The sequence below is a fragment of the Neophocaena asiaeorientalis genome, unplaced genomic scaffold, assembly GCF_003031525.2.
Source record: "Neophocaena asiaeorientalis asiaeorientalis breed wild unplaced genomic scaffold, Neophocaena_asiaeorientalis_V1.1 scaffold629, whole genome shotgun sequence".
NCBI classification, from domain to species: Eukaryota; Metazoa; Chordata; class Mammalia; order Artiodactyla; family Phocoenidae; genus Neophocaena; species Neophocaena asiaeorientalis.
This window is the reverse complement of record NW_020175468.1, coordinates 5,145,304-5,163,362: the sequence shown is the minus strand read 5'-3', so window position 1 is coordinate 5,163,362 and position 18,059 is coordinate 5,145,304. Positions and strand designations below refer to the sequence as shown.

General features: G+C 51.1%; 2 protein-coding genes across 3 annotated transcripts in view; both read left to right on the top strand.

Moving 5' to 3' along the window:
- The window catches only part of RELB (RELB proto-oncogene, NF-kB subunit), a 30,734-nt gene extending 21,558 nt beyond the window's left edge, over nucleotides 1-9,176 (top strand). The window contains exons 10-13 of the mRNA XM_024768273.1: nucleotides 3,848-4,063; nucleotides 4,880-4,948; nucleotides 5,087-5,164; nucleotides 8,360-9,176. Coding sequence (XP_024624041.1) covers nucleotides 3,848-4,063; nucleotides 4,880-4,948; nucleotides 5,087-5,164; nucleotides 8,360-8,745 — 749 coding nt within the window. The 3' untranslated portion in view covers nucleotides 8,746-9,176. The remainder of the gene's footprint in view (nucleotides 1-3,847; nucleotides 4,064-4,879; nucleotides 4,949-5,086; nucleotides 5,165-8,359) is intronic.
- A 206-nt stretch (nucleotides 9,177-9,382) lies between these two features.
- The window catches only part of CLASRP (CLK4 associating serine/arginine rich protein), a 23,525-nt gene continuing 14,848 nt past the window's right edge, over nucleotides 9,383-18,059 (top strand). For both annotated transcript variants that reach the window (XR_003006345.1, XM_024768838.1), the window contains exons 1-3: nucleotides 9,383-9,642; nucleotides 10,433-10,560; nucleotides 17,570-17,667. Coding sequence is in view for 1 of the 2 variants with exons in the window: in XM_024768838.1 (XP_024624606.1) it covers nucleotides 10,462-10,560; nucleotides 17,570-17,667 (197 nt within the window). In the remaining variant the exon portion in view is untranslated. The remainder of the gene's footprint in view (nucleotides 9,643-10,432; nucleotides 10,561-17,569; nucleotides 17,668-18,059) is intronic.

The window sequence follows — 18,059 nt, the reverse complement described above, 5'->3', positions numbered from 1 at the left end:
TTTTTTCGCGGTACGCGGGCCTCTCACTGTTGTGGCCTCTCCCGTTGTGGAGCACAGGCTCCGGACGCGCAGGCTCAGTGGCCATGGCTCACGGGCCCAGCCGCTCCGCGGCATGTGGGATCTTCCTGGACCGGGGCACGAACCCGTGTCCCCTGCATCGGCAGGCGGACTCTCAACCACTGCGCCACCAGGGAAGCCCTATCTTGCTCTTATTTTAATTTTTAAAAATAAATTTATTTATTTATTTTTGGCTGTGTTGGGTCTTCGTTGCTGTGCGCGGGCTTTCTCTAGTTGTGGCAAGTGGGGGCTACTCTTCGTTGCAGTGCGTGGGCTTCTCATTGCGGTGGCTTCTCTTATTATGGAGCACGGGCTCTAGGCGCGCGGGCTTCAGTAGTTGCAGCACGTGGGCTCAGTAGTTGTGTCTAGCGGGCTCTAGAGCGCAGACTCAGTAGTTATGGCACACGGGCTTAGTTGCTCCACGGCATGCGGGATCTTCCCGGACCAGGGCTCGAACCCGTGTCCTCTGCGTTGGCAGGCAGATCCTCAACCACGGTGCCATCAGGGAAGCCTATCTTGCTCTTATTAAGTGCCAAACTCTGTCCTAAGCACTTTGTATACGTCATTTATTCAATCATCTAATTGCCTAACAGTTCTATGAGGTAGATTCTCTTATTCCCCGTTTACAGATGAGGAAACGGAGGCACAGAAAGATTAAGTAACTTGCTCAAGGTCACAGAGGTAGTCAGGTAGAGACAGGATTTGAATCCAGGTGGTCTGTGCTTCTGGGAGGAAAAATAAAAAATAAAGAAAGGGAGTTGAAAAAAAATCAGGAAGGTGGTGAAAAAGTAGTATCTGGAGATAGATAATGCTGAGGAAGGGGATAGAGAGAGATGGCTGGAGGTGTTGTGGGGCGCAGTTTGACTTAGTGGGGCCAGGGAGGACCGCTCTCAGGAGGTGGGTGACACTGGAGCCACAAAGAATCTGTGTGGCCATGTGAGGAAGAGTGTTCCAGCAGAGGGAACGGCAAGTGCAAAGGTCCTGTGGTAGGAGCAGGCCTAGTTGTTGGAGGAACAGTGAGGCCAATGGGGCAGGAGGGCAGTGAGAGGGGAGGAGGGTAGGAGAACATGCTACAGCCTCAGGAATCCCCGCACAATCGTTTCTCAGGTTGTATGGTTATATAGTTAACGTCTATCTCCATCCCCACCCTCCCGCCACTGGGTTGTCTGGGCAGGACCTGGGAGCATCCTGGTGAGCAGCTGTGTCCCCAGAACCACCCAGTCTAGGGCCAAGCACACATGAGGTTCTCAGGGAAAAAAAAACCAAAAACCTTTTTTTTTTTTTTTCCTGATTCTCTCTCTCTCGCTCTCTCTTTTATTTTTCTTTTTTTCTGCAAGGTTTACTCTTAAAACAAAACATTTTAAGGTATATACTTTATTGATATTTAGTACATTCCCAAGGTTGTGCCACCACCACTCTCTAGTTCCGGAACATTTTCATCACCCCAGAAAGAAACCCAGTACTCATTAGGCAGTGACTCCCTATTCCCCTCTCTTCCAGCCTCTGGCATCCACCAACCTATTTTCTGTCTCTATGGATTTACCTATTTTGGACATTTTATATAATAGAATCATAAAATATGTGGCCTTTTATGTCTGGATTCTTTTACTTAGCGTAATGTTATGAAGGTTCATCCATGCTGTAGCAGGTATCAGTGCTTTGTTCCTTTTTATGGCTAACATTCCATATATGGATATATCCCATTTTGTTTATCCATTCATCAGTTAATGGGCATTTGGGTTACTTTCACCTCTTGGTTATTATAATAGTGTTGTTTTCAACATTTGTGTGTAAGTTTTTGTTTGAACACCTGTCTTCAATTCTTTTGGATATGTACCCAGGAGTGGGAGGTTCTTATAAGATTTTGAATGAATGAGCAAATGGTTATTGGGTGGCTCCTCTGTGCTGGGTTCTGTGGTAGGCAGTGCTGGGACACAGCAGTGACAGAGAAAGGCCCAGGCTCTGCCCTCACACGGCTCTCAGTTCAGAGGGAGGTAGGGAAAGAAAGACAAATTACAAATGTGAGTAATGCTGAGAGGGAAGAAGACAAAGTGCTGAGATTGAACAACAGGAAGTCCAGACATGGTCCGGGCATCTGGGAAGGCTTCCCAGAGGAGGTGATATTTGAGCTGAAATCTGAGGAATGCCAAGGAGGCTGTTAGGAGTCTGGGAATTGGGGTCTGACCCCAATTGATTCGAGGTGCATGTGAGTCCTGTTCCGTTACTCACTCACTCACTGATCTCGGGCAGGTGACTTCACCACGCTAAGCCTGTTTCCTCATCCCTAAAATGAGCTGGTGTTAGGATGAGATGGGATCCCACGCACCTAAAATCTACACTACAGAGAGTTAGCATTTACTGAGGATTTCCTGAGTGCCAGACCTGGAGTTAGTATTTTGCATAATACTAATAAAAACGATCATACTTAACATGGACTGAGCACCTATTATGTTAAGCCCTCTTCTAAGTCCTTTTCTTGGAGTGACTCATTTAATCCTCCTAACAACTCTTGTGAGGTGAGTACTATGACTTTCCCTCTTGAAGGTGAAGAAACTAGGCCCAGAGATATCAGTAACTTCCTCAAGCTGTAGCAGCTGGTGGTGAAGAGCTCTAGCCTGCCCGGATCCCCATCTTGGCTCCACCACTTGCTGACTCTGTGACCTTGGACAAGTGACTTAACCTCCCTGTGCCTTTGCTTTCCCCTCAATATAATGGACTTCCTAAAGGTAGTTTTTTCATAGGATTGTTATGTGTCTTAGAGGAAAACCATGTCTGTCCAACACATATAAAGCCTCAGTATATGGAATTAGTGTGATGAGAGGCAATGCAATAAGATAAGAAAAAGAAATAGTAGGCAGAGTAGCATACTGAATCCCGACTATTCTGCTACCAGCTGTATGACCTTGGGTTAGTCTCTTAAACCCTCCAAGCCTCGGTTTCCCCATCTATGAAGTGGGTGTCTAGAAAAGAGTTAACATAGCAGGTCTGAGACTGTTAGCGTTTGGAAGCCCAGCTTACAAGGTTGACCCGTGGCTGGCTTTTGGGAACTTTGAGAGGGTTCCTACCATTCCCTGACTGTTAAGAGTGGCTCACTGTACCTAAACCGTACAAACAATATGGTTTGTGCGGATCATTTGCTTTCCTTCTGGGAGTCTGGAATTTTGATATGTGCCAGTTAGAGGGAGCCTACTTGACCAACTCCCAGTAAAAACCCTGGGCAGTAAGTCTCTAATGTGCTTCCTTGGTAGAAGCATTTCATGTGTGTTGCCACTGGGGGCAGCAGTGTGCGGTGTGCATGTTCTGTGTGAGTCCCCTGGGGAGAACTCTTGGAAGTTGGCACCTGGTTTCCTCTGGACTTCGCTCCAGGCACACCTTTCCTCTTAACTGCGTGTGCATCTGTCTTTTTGCTGTAATAAATCATAGCCGCCATGAGTACAACTATATGATGAGTCCTGTGAGTCCTCTTAGTGAATCACTGAATCTGATCGTGGTCTTGGGGGCCCCTGATAAGGTGGAAATATTAAGTCTACCTGCCTTTTGGATTGTTAAAGGATTAGGTGAGTGTGTGTGTGTGTGTGTGTGTGTGTGCGCGTGTGCATGCATGTGTGTGTATGTCAGTGACTGGCACACGGTAGGTGCTCAACAGAAAGTTAGCTGCCACTATGATTAGTTTTATTATGACTAGTTTTATTCTTAGAAATATTGGTGTTGATTTTGGGGGAGGCTGAGTGAGTTGGGTCTCTGGTGGACCAGTGTCCTGGCTCAGCTGACACCCGCACTTTCCTGCCAGAGGATATATCGGTGGTGTTCAGCAGAGCCTCCTGGGAAGGCCGGGCTGACTTCTCCCAGGCCGACGTGCACCGCCAGATTGCCATTGTGTTCAAGACACCACCCTACGAGGACCTGGAGATTGTTGAACCTGTGACAGTGAATGTCTTCCTGCAGCGGCTTACTGATGGGGTCTGCAGTGAGCCTCTGCCCTTCACATACCTGCCTCGGGACCATGGTAACCAAGGCCACCCAGGGTGACCCACCGCCCCAGAGACTAGGTCTTTGGTCTTGCTTGGGGTGACCCAAAGGGGAAAGGGGAAGAGGCAGAAGTAGAATGCAGGCTCAGAGTTGCACAGACTGGGGTTCAAATCCTGGTCTGCTGCTTACTGGCTGTGCGATCTTGGCTTCTCCTAGCCTCAGACTCCTCCTGTGCAAAATGGAAATAATAATAGTACCCATTTTATGACATTTTGGGACTATTTAATCATTCCTCCCCTCAGCACGCCTGCTCATGCCTGGCCCTCGCTGGGTAGTGCTGGGAACGTAGCAGTGACTGAGACAGCCCCAGCCCTACCCTATGAGGCTCATAGTCTTGTGGGGAGAGGGGGCACAGATCCATTCCCATACAGTGACAACCAGAGTGGGCAGGGCTGGGATTGGAATTGCTTACAGAACTTGGATTGCCCAGAGTGGGGCACCTGACCCAGCCTTAGGGTTCAGGGAGAGCTTCCTAAAGGAGGGGATGGCTGACCTGAGGATGGGAGGATGACTAAGCAATTCTCCAGGGAAGTGGTAAGAGTTGAGGAAGAGTGTTTTAAGCAGCGGGAACAGCAAGTGCAAAGGCCCTGAGGCAGCATAGTGCCTGGGACGTTCCAGTGTAGCTAGAAGTGGATTTGGGTTTTATTCTGATTAAGATGTGGACATCTATTTGCATTGTTTGGGCAAAAACCAGAACAGCATAACAACTTCCCAAATGGTCTCTATAATTAATTCTTAATTAATTCTTATTTTTAATGGATTATTTTGTATGCCTCTGGTATCTCCTAAACAGACAGCTACGGTGTGGACAAGAAGCGGAAACGGGGGCTGCCCGATGTCCTTGGGGAGCTGAATAGCTCTGGTGTGTTCACTCTGCCCCTTTTCACATCCCTCTCCAGGTTACTGGGAGGGGATGACTGACCCCACTGCCCTGGCCCACCCCAGGTTGGGGAGGAGGGGCTGTTGGGATCCAGGGGTCCTCATCTCTGTCTTCCCTCAGACCCCCATGGCATCGAAAGCAAACGGCGGAGGAAAAAGCCGGCCTTCCTGGATCACTTCCTGCCCGGCCACAGCTCAGGTGGGTCCTGGCTCAGTGCAAGCCCCTGCCCGCAAGGTGGGCCGAGGGTGAGCTGCATCCCTGCTTTTCTGGCCTTTTCAGGTCCCCCAGAGGCTCCTACTAGGGCAGTGCCTTACCACTTAGCCAGCAACATAAAGTGGAAAGAATAGTGGTTCTGGACACGGTCTGGAGGCTCTGATCTCCGCTGGGCCATTTACCTGCTGTGTGACCTTCACCAAGTTGCTCTACCTCTCAGAGCTTCAGGGCTCCTCTGAAAAGTCTCACCACATACCTACCTCATTGACCTTTTAAAATTTAATGTACTTATTTTTACAGACACTATATAATCACATAACTGCTTCGTGTGTGCTTACTCACTTAATCTGGGTAATCACCCTGGGGGGGGGTGCTGTCATCTCCCCCCACACCCCACCACCATTTTACTGGTGAAGAACTTGAGGCCCAAAGAGGCGATGTCTCTTGCCCAAGGTCACACAGCCAGTCTGAGGTGGAGTGGGGAGCTGCACCTGGGCATAGGTTCAGATTAGTGATGACATGTGAAACCAGTAGTAGGGAGTAGACGGTGGATAAATGGGGGTGGTGTCAGAGCCAGCCAGCCTTGAATTCAGCCACCCTCTGGCCTCTTCTACCGCGGCCTTCGTCTCAACTCACATGCCAGCCTCCAGTTCCCATGAATTCTAACCCTGTCTGGCTGCCATCCAAAGCCCTCCCACTCGCTGACCACTAGCTCTAAGAATGCTGTCCCCAACACCCCAGCTACCCCACGGCGCCCAGCTCCCAGCCAGCTGCCAACCACTCAGAGTCTGCTGAGCCTGGACCACTCCAGCCAGTCCCACCCTGAAGGTTTCAGTTATCACCTGTTGTCCCCGCAACCCACTGTAACCAATGCCCAACAGCTCTGCCCCTAGAAACCCCCAATCCTAGTCTATTTCATCAACCTTCGATTCCCAATCCCCAAAGCCTCTCCTTATCAGCCACCTGTCATTCATCCACTTGTTCTACCACCCCGATTTCCCAGTGTCTAAAGTTCCCCTCTCTCATCCTTGTGGCAAAGCTGCCCTGGCACTAGAGTGTGGTGGTTAGGAGCATGGCCTCTGGAATCAGACTGGGTTTGAATTTGAGGACACAGTTTAGCCACTGTATGACCTCTTTGGGCCTCAGTTTACTTAACTTGCAGATGGAGACCCTCCCTCTTAGGGTTCCTTCCAGAATTTAGTGAGGTCACCTCACACAGTTATTTAGCACAGTGGCTGACATAGAGTTGGTGCCCAGGAGATGTTAGGAACTTGCCAGAAAGCAGGAATGCCACCTGCATTTGTTTAACTGCAGTTGATCATGTTTAACTGCATTCATAGCAAAACTCCAAATAACAGGAGCTTCAATAGGATAGAACATTATTTCCCCTCTCACATAAACACAGTCCAGACGTAGGTGGTCCATGGATGGTTTGGTGGCTGCATGATCACCAGAGACCCAAGCTCCTGCCATTTTCAGCTCATAGTTTCCACCTCATGGTCCAAGGTGGCTGCTGCAGCTGCAGCCATCACGCCCACATTTCAGCCAGCAGCACTTAGTCACAGCAAGCTATAAGGGAGGCTGGGAAATAAGAGTTCCAGCAGTGCAGCATCTCTTTCTGAGACAAGCGTAGTCAGCCTTTGCTGGTGAGGTTTGTCTTGTCTCAAAAAGAGAGGCTTTCCCACAGTGACACTTACCATTTTACTGTACAATTTTGGGGCTTGTGACTTCTCCCTTGGGTCTCCCATGGTGTGGATGTTTCACTTTTCGGGTTGTCTTTATTTGGGGGGGGGGCTTTGGAGCCTCCTCTTATTCCTCATTCTTGGGGAAAACTCCCTAGCACTACAGGAGCATGGTTTCAACCCTGCTTCTGCAATTCACCTGTGGAGGGCAAGTTATTTTGCCTGTTTGCTTATTAAATGAGAATGATCCTATTTTTAGTTTTTTGAGGAACCTCCAAACTGCTTCCCACAGTGGCTGTACCAATTTACACTTCCACCAACAGTGTAGGAGGGTTCCCTTTTCTCTACATCCTTGCCAACATTTGTTATTCGTGTCTTTCTGATGATAGTCATCCTGACAGGTATGAGGTGCTATCTCATTGTGGTTTTAATTTGCATTTCTCTAATGATTAACGATGTTGAGCATCTTTTCATGTGCCTTTTGGCCAACTGTAATGTCTTCTTTGGCAAAATGTCTGTTCAGGTCTTCTGCCCATTTTTTAATTTTAATTTTTAATTTTTGATGTTGAGTTGTATGAACTGTTTATATTTTGGATATTAACCCTTTATCAGTCATATCATTTGCAAATACCATATGACCCAGTAATTCCACTCCAGGTATATATTTTTAAAAAAATGAAAACACTAATTTGAAAAGATACATGCACCCCAGTGTTCATAGAAGCATTATTTACATTAGCCAAGAAATGGAAACAAGTGTCCATCAGTAAATAAATGGATAAAGAAGATGTGGTACATATACACAATGAAATACTACTCAGCCATAAAAAAAAAAAAAGAAAATTTGCCACTTGTAGCAACATGGATGGACTTGGACGACATAAGCTTAGTGACAGAGAAAGACAAGTACTGTATGATACCACTTACATGTGGAATCTTAAAAAAGAAAAAAGCTAGTGAATATAACAAAAAAGAAACAGACTCACATACAGAGAACAAACTAGTGGTTACCGTAGGGAGAGGAAAGGGAGGAGGGACAAGATAGGGGCAGGGGATTAAGAGGTACAAACTACTATGTATAAAATGAATAAGCTATAAGGACATATTGTACAGCACAGGGAATATAGCCAATATTTTATAATAACTATAAGTGGAGTATAACCTTAAAAATCGTGAATTACTATGTTGTACACCTGGAACATATAATACTGTACATCAACAAAATTATTGTAACAAAAAATTACCAAAAAATTGTAATTATTTTGTAATTACAAATATTTTGTAACTTTGTAATTTGTAATTTAAAAAATTATTGTAACAACAACAAAAAAAGGGAGATAGAGAACAGTGATAGTCCCTACTCAGAGTTTCTTCTTGGCATTATAAGAGGCCACACCGATAAAGCATTTAGCAACAGAGGGGGCATTTGAGTTAGGGCCTGGCCAGAGGTCGACCCTAAAAGCCCACCATACTTTCTTCTTTCTTCTCATCCCTGCAGGCCTGTTCCTCCCGCCATCAGCACTGTTGCCAGACACAGACTTCTTCCCGGGCACCGTATCCCTCCCAGGCCTGGAGCCCCCCTGCGAGCCGGACCTCCTGGACGACGGCTTTGCCTACGACCCCGCTGCCCCCACGCTTTTCACCATGCTGGACATGCTGCCCCCAGCGCCACCACTCACCAGCGCTGTCGCGGGCAATGGGGGTGCAGGGGCCGCGGTCGGGGAGCCCCCCGGCACCGAGCCGCTGACGCTGGACTCGTACCAGTCCCCGGGCCCCGGGGACGGAGGCACTGCCAGCCTCGTGGGCAGCAACATGTTCCCCAATCAGTACCGCGAGGCGGGCTTTGGGGGCAGCCTCCTGTCCCCGGGGCCTGAGGCCACGTAGCCCCTGCGGCGCTGGAGGAGAGGCGCTGGGTGGGGAGGGAGGTGGAAGGGGCTGTGCGAACCCAACCAGGATATCCAGCACCCCCCATACCCTTGGGCGGCCCTTGGTCAGTCTTCCGACGTTCTCATCCTTCTGAATCGGACATCTTCAGCGCTGGCGAGAAACTCCGTAGCATCGGTTTCCCCTGAGCCCATTTTACAAGTGAGAAAACTGAGTCTGGAGAGGAAAAGGGGCTTGCTTGGCTCTCAAGCGCTCGGTTGTTAAAGCTGCTGCCTCAGCCCTCACAAGCGGGGGCACCTTCTCCAGGCGGATTCTGTTGTGTACATATGGGAGGAGGGTGCAGATCCCCCGCCCTCCGTCCCCAGGCTTGAAGGTGGGGGGTAGGTTGTTTGTTCTGAGTCTTCCCAATAAAGATGAGATTTTGAGCCTTGTGGGGTCTCTTCTCTTCTCCGCTTGAGAAACACCCGCGGCCCTTACGTACAAAGTCTCCAGGATCTCCTGACACACCGCTTATCTCCTTCAAGCCCCGCCCCTCCCTCCTTGCCCGAATATAGGCCCCGCCCCTCGCGTGAGCGGAAGCACCGTCCGCCAGGCTCCGCCCCTCTTCACTCAGCCTCCCACTTCCGCTTCCGGTGCGGGCCGCGCGCGAGCGCAGCAGTGGGAGGCGGCGGCGAGCTGCCGAGTGCAGGCTGCTGGCCGTGACCTCCTGGCTTCGGGCGGACGTCAGCCCAGCTTCGTCCTTGCCTCGACCTCTCCCCGGTCTGTTGTGAGCCTTCGCTCGGCCCCGGCCTCGAGGGCCGACCGCTCCGCACCCCCTCGGCCTGCCGGGCCTGAGGCCGCGCCCTGCCCCCGTCGTCGGGCCGAACTCGCCGCGTCGGACCCCGCCGCTTGCCACAGGTCCCTTCCTCTTGTCAAAAAAACTTAACCCGAACCCTCAGGCCCAGACCCGGTGCTCGGCCCTGTCCAAACCATCGGGCTCTGCCTCTGTCCTCCAGCCTCGCCCCGAAGCTCAACCCACCCCGTCCTGTCTGCCCGTTCCGCTTCCCTCAGTCTCTACCCTACCCTCCCTCCCCCAATTTAGATTCCGTCTTTAGACTTAAGCCGCGCTCTGGTCTCTCCTTAACAGCACTCTCCCATGCTCCCCCTCCTCCCCCAAGGGTCGACGTCTTCCGTCCGCGCCCTTCACCTGCCCTCGACCCCTACCTCCAAGCCACTACTCTGTTCCCATAAAATCTTTCTCCTCTTCGTCCACTTGCCTTCATCTCCGGACCCCTGCTATCCATACGCACACCCACAGATGCCCCCTGGTGGGAGCCCTTTCAGCTCTTTCCCCTCCCTTGAGCTCCAGCCCCAGCTGCTCCAGGTGTCTCCAGACCTTGCTTCCAACACTCGCTCCTTCCATTCCCGAACCTTTCATCCTTGATTCTGGCTCCTTGAACACAGGATACCCCTTTCCCAGGGATGCTCACTCCAGAATCACCCGAGGGGGCGGTTTCAGAATGCCCAGGGTACTGGATCAGAGTTGTCTGGGATACACCTGAGCATCTGGAGCATGGTTCCAATAGCCTCACTTCCCCTCCCTGAAGCTGCTGTTCGGGATCAACTCTGTCACCAACTTGTTAGATGACAGAGATTCTGCCTATATGGTTTTTAAAGCCCGTCTGACACCCCTCTCCTTATCCCTCAGGTTGAGGCCCCAGGCTTGGCCTCACCACGATGTGGCACGAGGCTCGGAAACATGAGCGGAAGCTTCGAGGTATGATGGTCGACTACAAAAAGAGGGCAGAGCGGCGGCGGGAGTACTATGAAAAGATCGTGAGTAACCTTTAATCTGGGCTGGGAGCTCTGCTGGAGGGTGGGGCCCTGGTCCTCCTGGTACGATTTGGGCTTGGAAATGCGCTAATGTTAGAGCCCAGTTTCCTCAAGAGAATGTCCATGTTTTGAGCGTAATCATTGGTAAAAACTTGAGGCATTCTGTTTATTGTAGTATACTGTGCTGTTTGGTTTGGACTCAGTACAGAGCTGGGGTCAGTAGGAAGGAGGAAAGTCTTTGTAACACTCAGAGCAGTCCAGACATAAGATTGGCCACCTCCGAGTGGTGTCTGTCCTGCTTATTGCTGTATCCGCAGTGCCCAGAAGAGCTCAGCATTCTTGAGGTTGAATTTGGCACCCCGAAGGAGTGCCATCATCGTTCACTAAGTCAAGTCTGACCATTTCCCTCCCCTGTTTGATGCTTTGATGCTTCAGTTGCTTTTGGAGAGAAGAGTGCACTGCATCTTGTGATGTAAAAGGCCCTTGTGGTCTGGCCTCTCAGCTTCATCCTTAGGTAGCTCCACTGGCCTTTTTTCTGTCTCTGCCACCACAGGGATTGAACCTGTAATGCATCCTCTCACCTATTTAACTGTTACTTGCTCTTGAGACCCCAGCTTGAAATGGCATTTGCGTACTAGCTTCAGTTCTCCTGTTAGATGGTATTTGTTATAGACGTTTTCATTTACCATCGCATCACTGCCTCAGCCCCGTCCCTTGTCTCCTGGCCTCCAGTCCTGCCGCCTCTAATCCACCCTCCGGGGTGGAGGGGCCAGAGAGGTCTTTCTAAAGCACAAAGCTGACCCTGTCCCTCCCTTGCTCAGAACTTATCTGTGACTCCCTAGTGCCGGGCTCCTCAACCCAGCCTTTGAGACCCTACATGTTCTGGCTTTTACCACCCCCTCCAGACTCTTGTCACTCTGCTTTCTGCCTTGTTCCTTTGCTCACGCCATCTGGCGTCCTCAATATCTAGGCTACTTTTTCTAACAAAAAAAAAAGATGTATAAAGAGTTACCATTTTACCTCCCCAAATTATATAGCCCTCTCCAGCCACAGGGCCTTTGCATGAGCTTTTCCTATTATTCGATTAACTGCTGCTCATCTGTCAGATCTCAATCCTCAGGGAAGTCTTTCCTCATCCTCCATACTCAGCCGTCATAGCTCCCTGTCGTTCCCCTTTGTGGAATTTAGCACACATGTCCAGCTCTGTAGCATTGGGGACTAGGTGTATTTGGGTCATGTTTGCATTCCAAGCTTGAGCCCAATGTGGTTTAAAAGAACAGATGAATAAAACATAGCAGTTACCATTTTAATTGGTCCTTCGCAGGCACCAGGCTCTGAAAAGAGCTTTAGATGCGTGATTTTTTTGAATCCCCACAGTCACCCATGAGACAGAGGCTGCTGTTACCCTAGGAGAGGAGTCTTTGAGAGCGCCTCAGTTGCCTTCTGTCACCCGGGAGGGAGCCACTGGGCTGTAGAGAGAGCCCCTCTCCAGTGGTGTCAGAATAACTATAACGTGACCACAAGGGCAGGGGTTTGGGTCTGTGTTGCTTATTGGTGAGGCCCCAGCAGTGGACCAAGAACACAGTCAGTGCTCAGGAGTGAATAGCTGCCATTTATTAAGGGTTCGTGGTGTGCCAGACCCTGTGCCTGCTACTTTGGCACATTCTTTCTAGTCCTTTCAGCAGGCCTGAGAGATTGGCATTGATCCCTGTGTTAAAGGTGATGCTGATAATAATGGCTAATTCTGTTGAGCATTTATGTGTTATCCACTGTGCTGAGCACTTGATGCGTCTCCACTTCATCACATTGTCACCCCCAGCCTGGGAGGTGGTTTGCTTTTTATTGATTCCATTTCACAGATGAGCAAACTGAGGCTCAGAGAGTCATGGCCTAGATCATATAGCAAGAGGGCAGAGCTGGCATTCTAACCCAGACTCTCTGACCCTGGACCTCTCTTAGCTCTTCACCTGGGCTTTCTGCTGCAGAAATAGAAGTTCAGAAAGGTGCAGCAGCTTGTCCAAGGTGACACGGCCGGGAGGCAAAATACCAAACCATACCAGGTCCTTAAGAGTTTGGAGTCACAGGGCTCTGGGTTCCAATTCCAGCTATTCCACTTACATACCATGTGGCCCGGGCAAGTGACTGTATCCCTGAGCCTGGTTTCCTCTTCTGCATGTGAAATGATGTATCCTATAAAATCACGTTTGGCTGTGAATAACGGAGACCTAAAGCCTCAATGGCTTAGACAAGATAGAAGTTTATTTCCTTTTCACATAAAAGCGCAGAGGTGGCCATTTCTGCTCAGGGACCGTTTTGTTGTTCAGCCATGCATGGCTTCTCTTCCCAGTGTTGTCTTAAGGTCTAAGAGGGCTGCTCAAGCTCTAGCCATCATGTTTTCATTACATCCAGCGGGGAAGAAGAAGGGAGGGAAAAGAGGCCAGGGGGCTCATGCCAGTTAAGAAAGTCTCTAGATGTTTGCACATGGTATGTCCACTCATATCCCCCTGGCCGGCAAGTAACCCCATGGTCACATACAGCTGTCAGGAAGGTTAAGAGGCGTAGACTGTATTCTGGGTGGCCTAGTGCCAGTTAGGAGTCTTGTTACTATCGAGGAAGGGGCAATGGATGTTGGTTGCCAACTCATGGTCTGCCACAAATGGTGGGGACAAGGACACCTCTCTCCCGGGCTGTTGGAGTGTAGTGAGATTGGGCACAGAGACCACTGAGGGCAGGCCTGCCCAGGGTAACTTGCTCAGTAAATGCCGGCTTTGTTGGTTCTGAGGTTGTTGTTATTACCAAGTAGAGCTGGAATAGCATCCAGGTTGATGGATGGTGTGGAGGAAAAAAGGCTGGAATTGGGCCACTTAGAAGGCCTGGGACTCCGTGATCTTGTTCTTGTAGCTGGGGAGCTCCCTGAGCTCTGTTTTCCCCCTTGGGACAGTGGTGATGACAGGGTGACAGGGAAGAGCTTCAAGAATACAACAGTGTCTGTGGGGTGCTTTGTGGTGCAGGCCTGTACAAGCAACCATTGTCCCCGTACGTGAACGTGATCGGCATTCAGATCACGGCCACCAAGCTGTGGATGATAGCTGCTTTGAGGAGGGGATGGGGCTGTCACACGGGTCTCTCATCTTGCTCTTGGGCCTAGAGAGGCGGCTGAGGCGAGTGCTGAGGAAGCCGAGGTCAGCTGTGATGGGCCGGGCAGGTGTGTCTAGGCAGCCGGTTTCTCTGCTGATCTGTCCTTGGTGCCTGCTCTCTCTCCCTAGCTGACCCTAGTTCTGTCATTTCTCCTGTCCTTGTCAGCTTTCTTCTGATCAGCAGTTTGGATAAAGAAACAATTCTCTGTTGATGTGAAAGTGGGAAATAAAACATCTCAGCTCCGGCATCTCCTTCTCCAGGAGGGCCGGCTAAATGACGCATCACCTGGCTCCCCTATCCCAGCGCTGCCCACTGTAGGTCGTCACTGTAGGGAATGGGTCTGTCCCCCACACTGGACTGTGAGCCCTGAGGGCCAGGCTGGCTGTCTCAGTCAGTGCCATGGCCCTAGCACAACGCCTGCACCTGGAGTCGGTGCCTGCTTAACAGTTGACTCCATGAACTCCTCTGACGCGCTCTGATCCTGGAGATGTAATGATCCATTGGTTAAGAATAGATTTTGGGTCTTGAAGAAATATTTGTACGTGTTCATTGGAGTATGATTCACCATAGCCAAGATGTGGAAACGACCTAAATGTCCCTCAGCTGATGGATGGGTACAGAAAAGTGGTCCATACATACGGTGGGATATTATTCAGCCTTAGAAAGAAAGGAAATCTTGTCACATGCTACTGCGTGGAGGCACCTTGAGGACATTATGTCTAGTGAAATGAGCCAGTCACAAAAAGACAAACACTGCAAAATTCCACGTGTATGAGGTCTTAGAAGCAGTCAGGACCTTAGAAACAGAAAATGGTTGTTGCCAGGAGCTGCGGGAGGGGAAAAGGGGAGTAGTTGTTCATTGGGTATAGAGTTTCGGTTTTGTAAGCTGGAAACGTTCTAGAGATCCGGTGCAGAGCAAGGTGCATATAATTAACGCTATTGTACCTTTCACTTAAAAAAAAAAAGGAGTGGATTTTGGAGTCAGGACCATTTAGGCTCAGATCCTAGTTTTGTTTATGGCTGGTGTGATCAAGAGCAAGTGAGCCTCCCCACTCTGAGCTCCAGTTTCCTCATGGGACATGGGGGTAAGAGTAGCACCTTTCTCCCATGACTGAGAAGTTTGAGACGTACATAAAGCACTTAGTTCAGCGCCAGGCTTTTATTTTTATTATTACTATTATTATTTTAATATTTATTTATTTGGCTGCACTGGCTCTTTAGTTGCAGCACACGGGATCTTAGTTGTGGCATACATGCAGGATCTAGTTCCCCGACCAGGGATCAAACCTGGGCCCCCTGCATTGGGAGCATGGAATCCCAACCACTGGACCACCAGGGAAGTCCCCAACTCCTGGCTTTGAGTACGGTTCCTTGACTTTTCCAGATGCTCCCAACAGAGCCAGTCCATGGACCCAGGTTTTTACTCCCCGCCCTATGCTATTTTCCTTGTTGTGGTGCTGGCACTGCCAGTGGCTTCACGCCACAGGCCGAAGTCCATCCTGCACACAGTGTCCCACGTGAGTCTTGGCTGTGGGAGCTGGGCATTTGGCCTGGCGCAGCCTCAGAACACGAGGGGCTCTTGGCCTTAGACCTGGCTGGGGCGGTCACGGGCCGAGGGCGCTGTGTGGCCCAAGGTGAGGGACTGAGGGAGGCAGGGGAGGTGCGGGATGAGGAGTTGGATTCCAGCAGCGCCACCCCGCTGGACTCCGTGGGCTCGGGTGTAGCCCACCCTCAGCGTCTTCACATGTGAGAGGAGAGGGAGAACGGCCTGGCGCCTAGTGAGCGCAGGACAGGTGGTAGCCCCCGTAGCAGCTGTGGTCACTGGGGAACGTCCTCCTCAGCTCCTGCTCGCCTGCCGCCTGGCGGTTGGGGCGGGAGGTGGAGGCAGAGCGGGAAGTGCAGGCGCTCGGGAGCTTGGTGCTGACGGTTTTCTCCTGCAGGGGCTCGGCCTCCTCGACTGTCGGTGAGGGTTCGTTCTCTTTCCTTCCATCAGTGTTCCTGAGCGCCTGCTGTGGGCCGGGCCCTGCTCTAGGCGCTGGGGATACAACAGTGAGCAAGACAGGTCCTGCGTCGTGGAAGCTGCGGTCTAGTGTGGGAGACAGGTGACCCGTGAGGGGCGGTGCTCCGAAGCAGACGGTGCGGTTAAGGAGCTAGAGTCAGTCGGGTTGCGGGGGAGCTGTTTAGGCAGAGCTGACAAGGAAGGCGGCTAGAAGGAGATGGGGAATGTGTGCTGTGGCCTGGAGGCCGGCCGCCTGGAGCAGAGGCGGGAGAGAGAAGTCAGGGAGGGCCAAGCCGGAGCGGAGCGGCGAGGCTCTGAGCAGGCGGACGTGGCCTAATAGGTTTTAGCAGAGCCCCTCAGGCTGCCTCGCGGAAAATGGGCTGCAGAGGGCAAGGGTGGTAGCAGGGAGCGGGGAGGAGGCCAGGAGGCCGCCGAGTGGTCGGGGAAGGTGGCAGCGCTGCGGGGGAGGGGGGAGGCGGGATGGGAAGTGGTTGGGCTCTGGGGCGGTGGTGCTGGGAGCTTGGCCAGGGTTTAGTGGGGAGCACCAGCAGCCCGGCTCGTGGCTCCTGTGTGTTCCTCTGACGTGGCAGGGGCTGCAGCTCAGCCAGGGCCTGGCGCTCGGGAAGCTCAGTGGTGGGAGCTGCTGCGGCTAGATTTTATCCTTTCCTGATGCAGTTCTGGTGACTTGGAATCGTGGCTCCCCACAGGAGGCCTCAGGCCTGAGGCGATAAGCGAGTGTAAGGTGTAACATCAGGTGGTGGGAGCGGCTCAGGGGCCATTCTCCATCTAGGTACCTTTTTTCTTTAAAACAGCTTTATTGAGATATAATTCACATACTGTACAATTCAGTGGTTTTCAGTATATTCACAGGGTTGTGCAACCATTTCCACAATGTAATTTTAGAAAATTTTCATAACCCCCAAAAGAAGTCCCATACCCATTAGCAGTCAGTTCCCCGCGCCCCGCAGCTTTGGGTAGCCACCAGTCTACATTCTGTCTCTGTGGATTCGCCTGTTTTGCACATTTCACATAAATGGAATCATACAATGTGTGGCCTTTTGTGACTGACTTGTTTCGCTTAGTGTAATGTTTTCAGGGCTCATCGTGTGGTAGTGTAGATCAGTACTCCATTCCTTTTTACTTCCAAACAATATTGCATTGTCTGGATATGCCATGTTTTGTTTATCTGTCTTGCATTGACGGACACTTGGATTGTTTCCACCGTTTGGCTGTTGTGCATAGTGCTGCTGTGAACTTTTGTGTACAAGTATTTGAGTATCTGTTTTTCGTTTTTTCAGGTATATACCTAGGAGTGGAATTGCTGGGTGTCATACGGCAGTTCTTTGTCTAACCTTTTGAAGAACCTTATTTCTGCATACTCTTGTCAATATTACTTGCTATCGTGTATCCTTTCAACTTCAGCCATCTTAGTGTGAGGTGGTGTCTTGTAGTTCTGATTGCTGTGTCTCTGGTGAATAGTGACATCGATTGTCTTTTCATGAGCTTATGCAGTCCTGGTGTCTTAGAGGCTGGTCCTGGCCAAAGTGCTCACACCTGCCTCTGAATGAGTGGCCTTGGGGTGGGGGTGGGGTGAAGAGTTGGGGGAAGTATTTTAGGGAGGTGGGTCTACACTGGCTGTGTAGAAGGTGGGGCCAGAGCTCAGAGCCTCTTGCTACCACCTCGAGAGGAAACCCTTCCCCTGTCTCCAGGGGTTAGGTGGCCCCCGTTAGTGCTGCCAGCCTTGTGTAGGTTCTTTTACCTCTGAAGTAGGGCCTCTTGGCATCAGAGGTGAGCCTGCTGCTAACTTGGTTGTGTGGGAGTGGCAGGGTTTGGGGCTCCGTTGGGTGGTGACCTCCATCTTGACCTTCCCTGCAGAAGAAGGACCCAGCCCAGTTCCTGCAGGTGCATGGTCGAGCTTGCAAGGTGCACCTGGATTCTGCAGTTGCCCTGGCCGCCGAGAGCCCCGTTAACATGTAAGACTGAGTCTGGGGGTAGGGTAGTGTCTGTGACTGAGGGTTGGAGGGCCAAAGGGACCTGGGGTAGGACACAGACCTTCGAGCCTGAGGGAGAGAAGCTTTGGCCTGCATGGGAAGGTGAAGGTCACTAGCTAAGGCTGTACGGCAGCGGTTGGGATAAAGGCCCCGTGGTGTAGTGGTTGGAGGAGGCCTCAGAGGGGAATGAGTGGGGCCGGGGCCAGAGGCCCAGATGCAGCAGAGAGTAGGTTGCCAGAGGGGGTGTTTTGGGGTGACTGGGCTTATAAAGGTGGCTACTAGGACCTGGTTCGAGTTCTCCACTCTTGCTTGGTTCTGAAAAACAGGGCCCCAGTTTCCCCAGGGCCCTATTCTTGTCAGGAGCCTGAATGTAG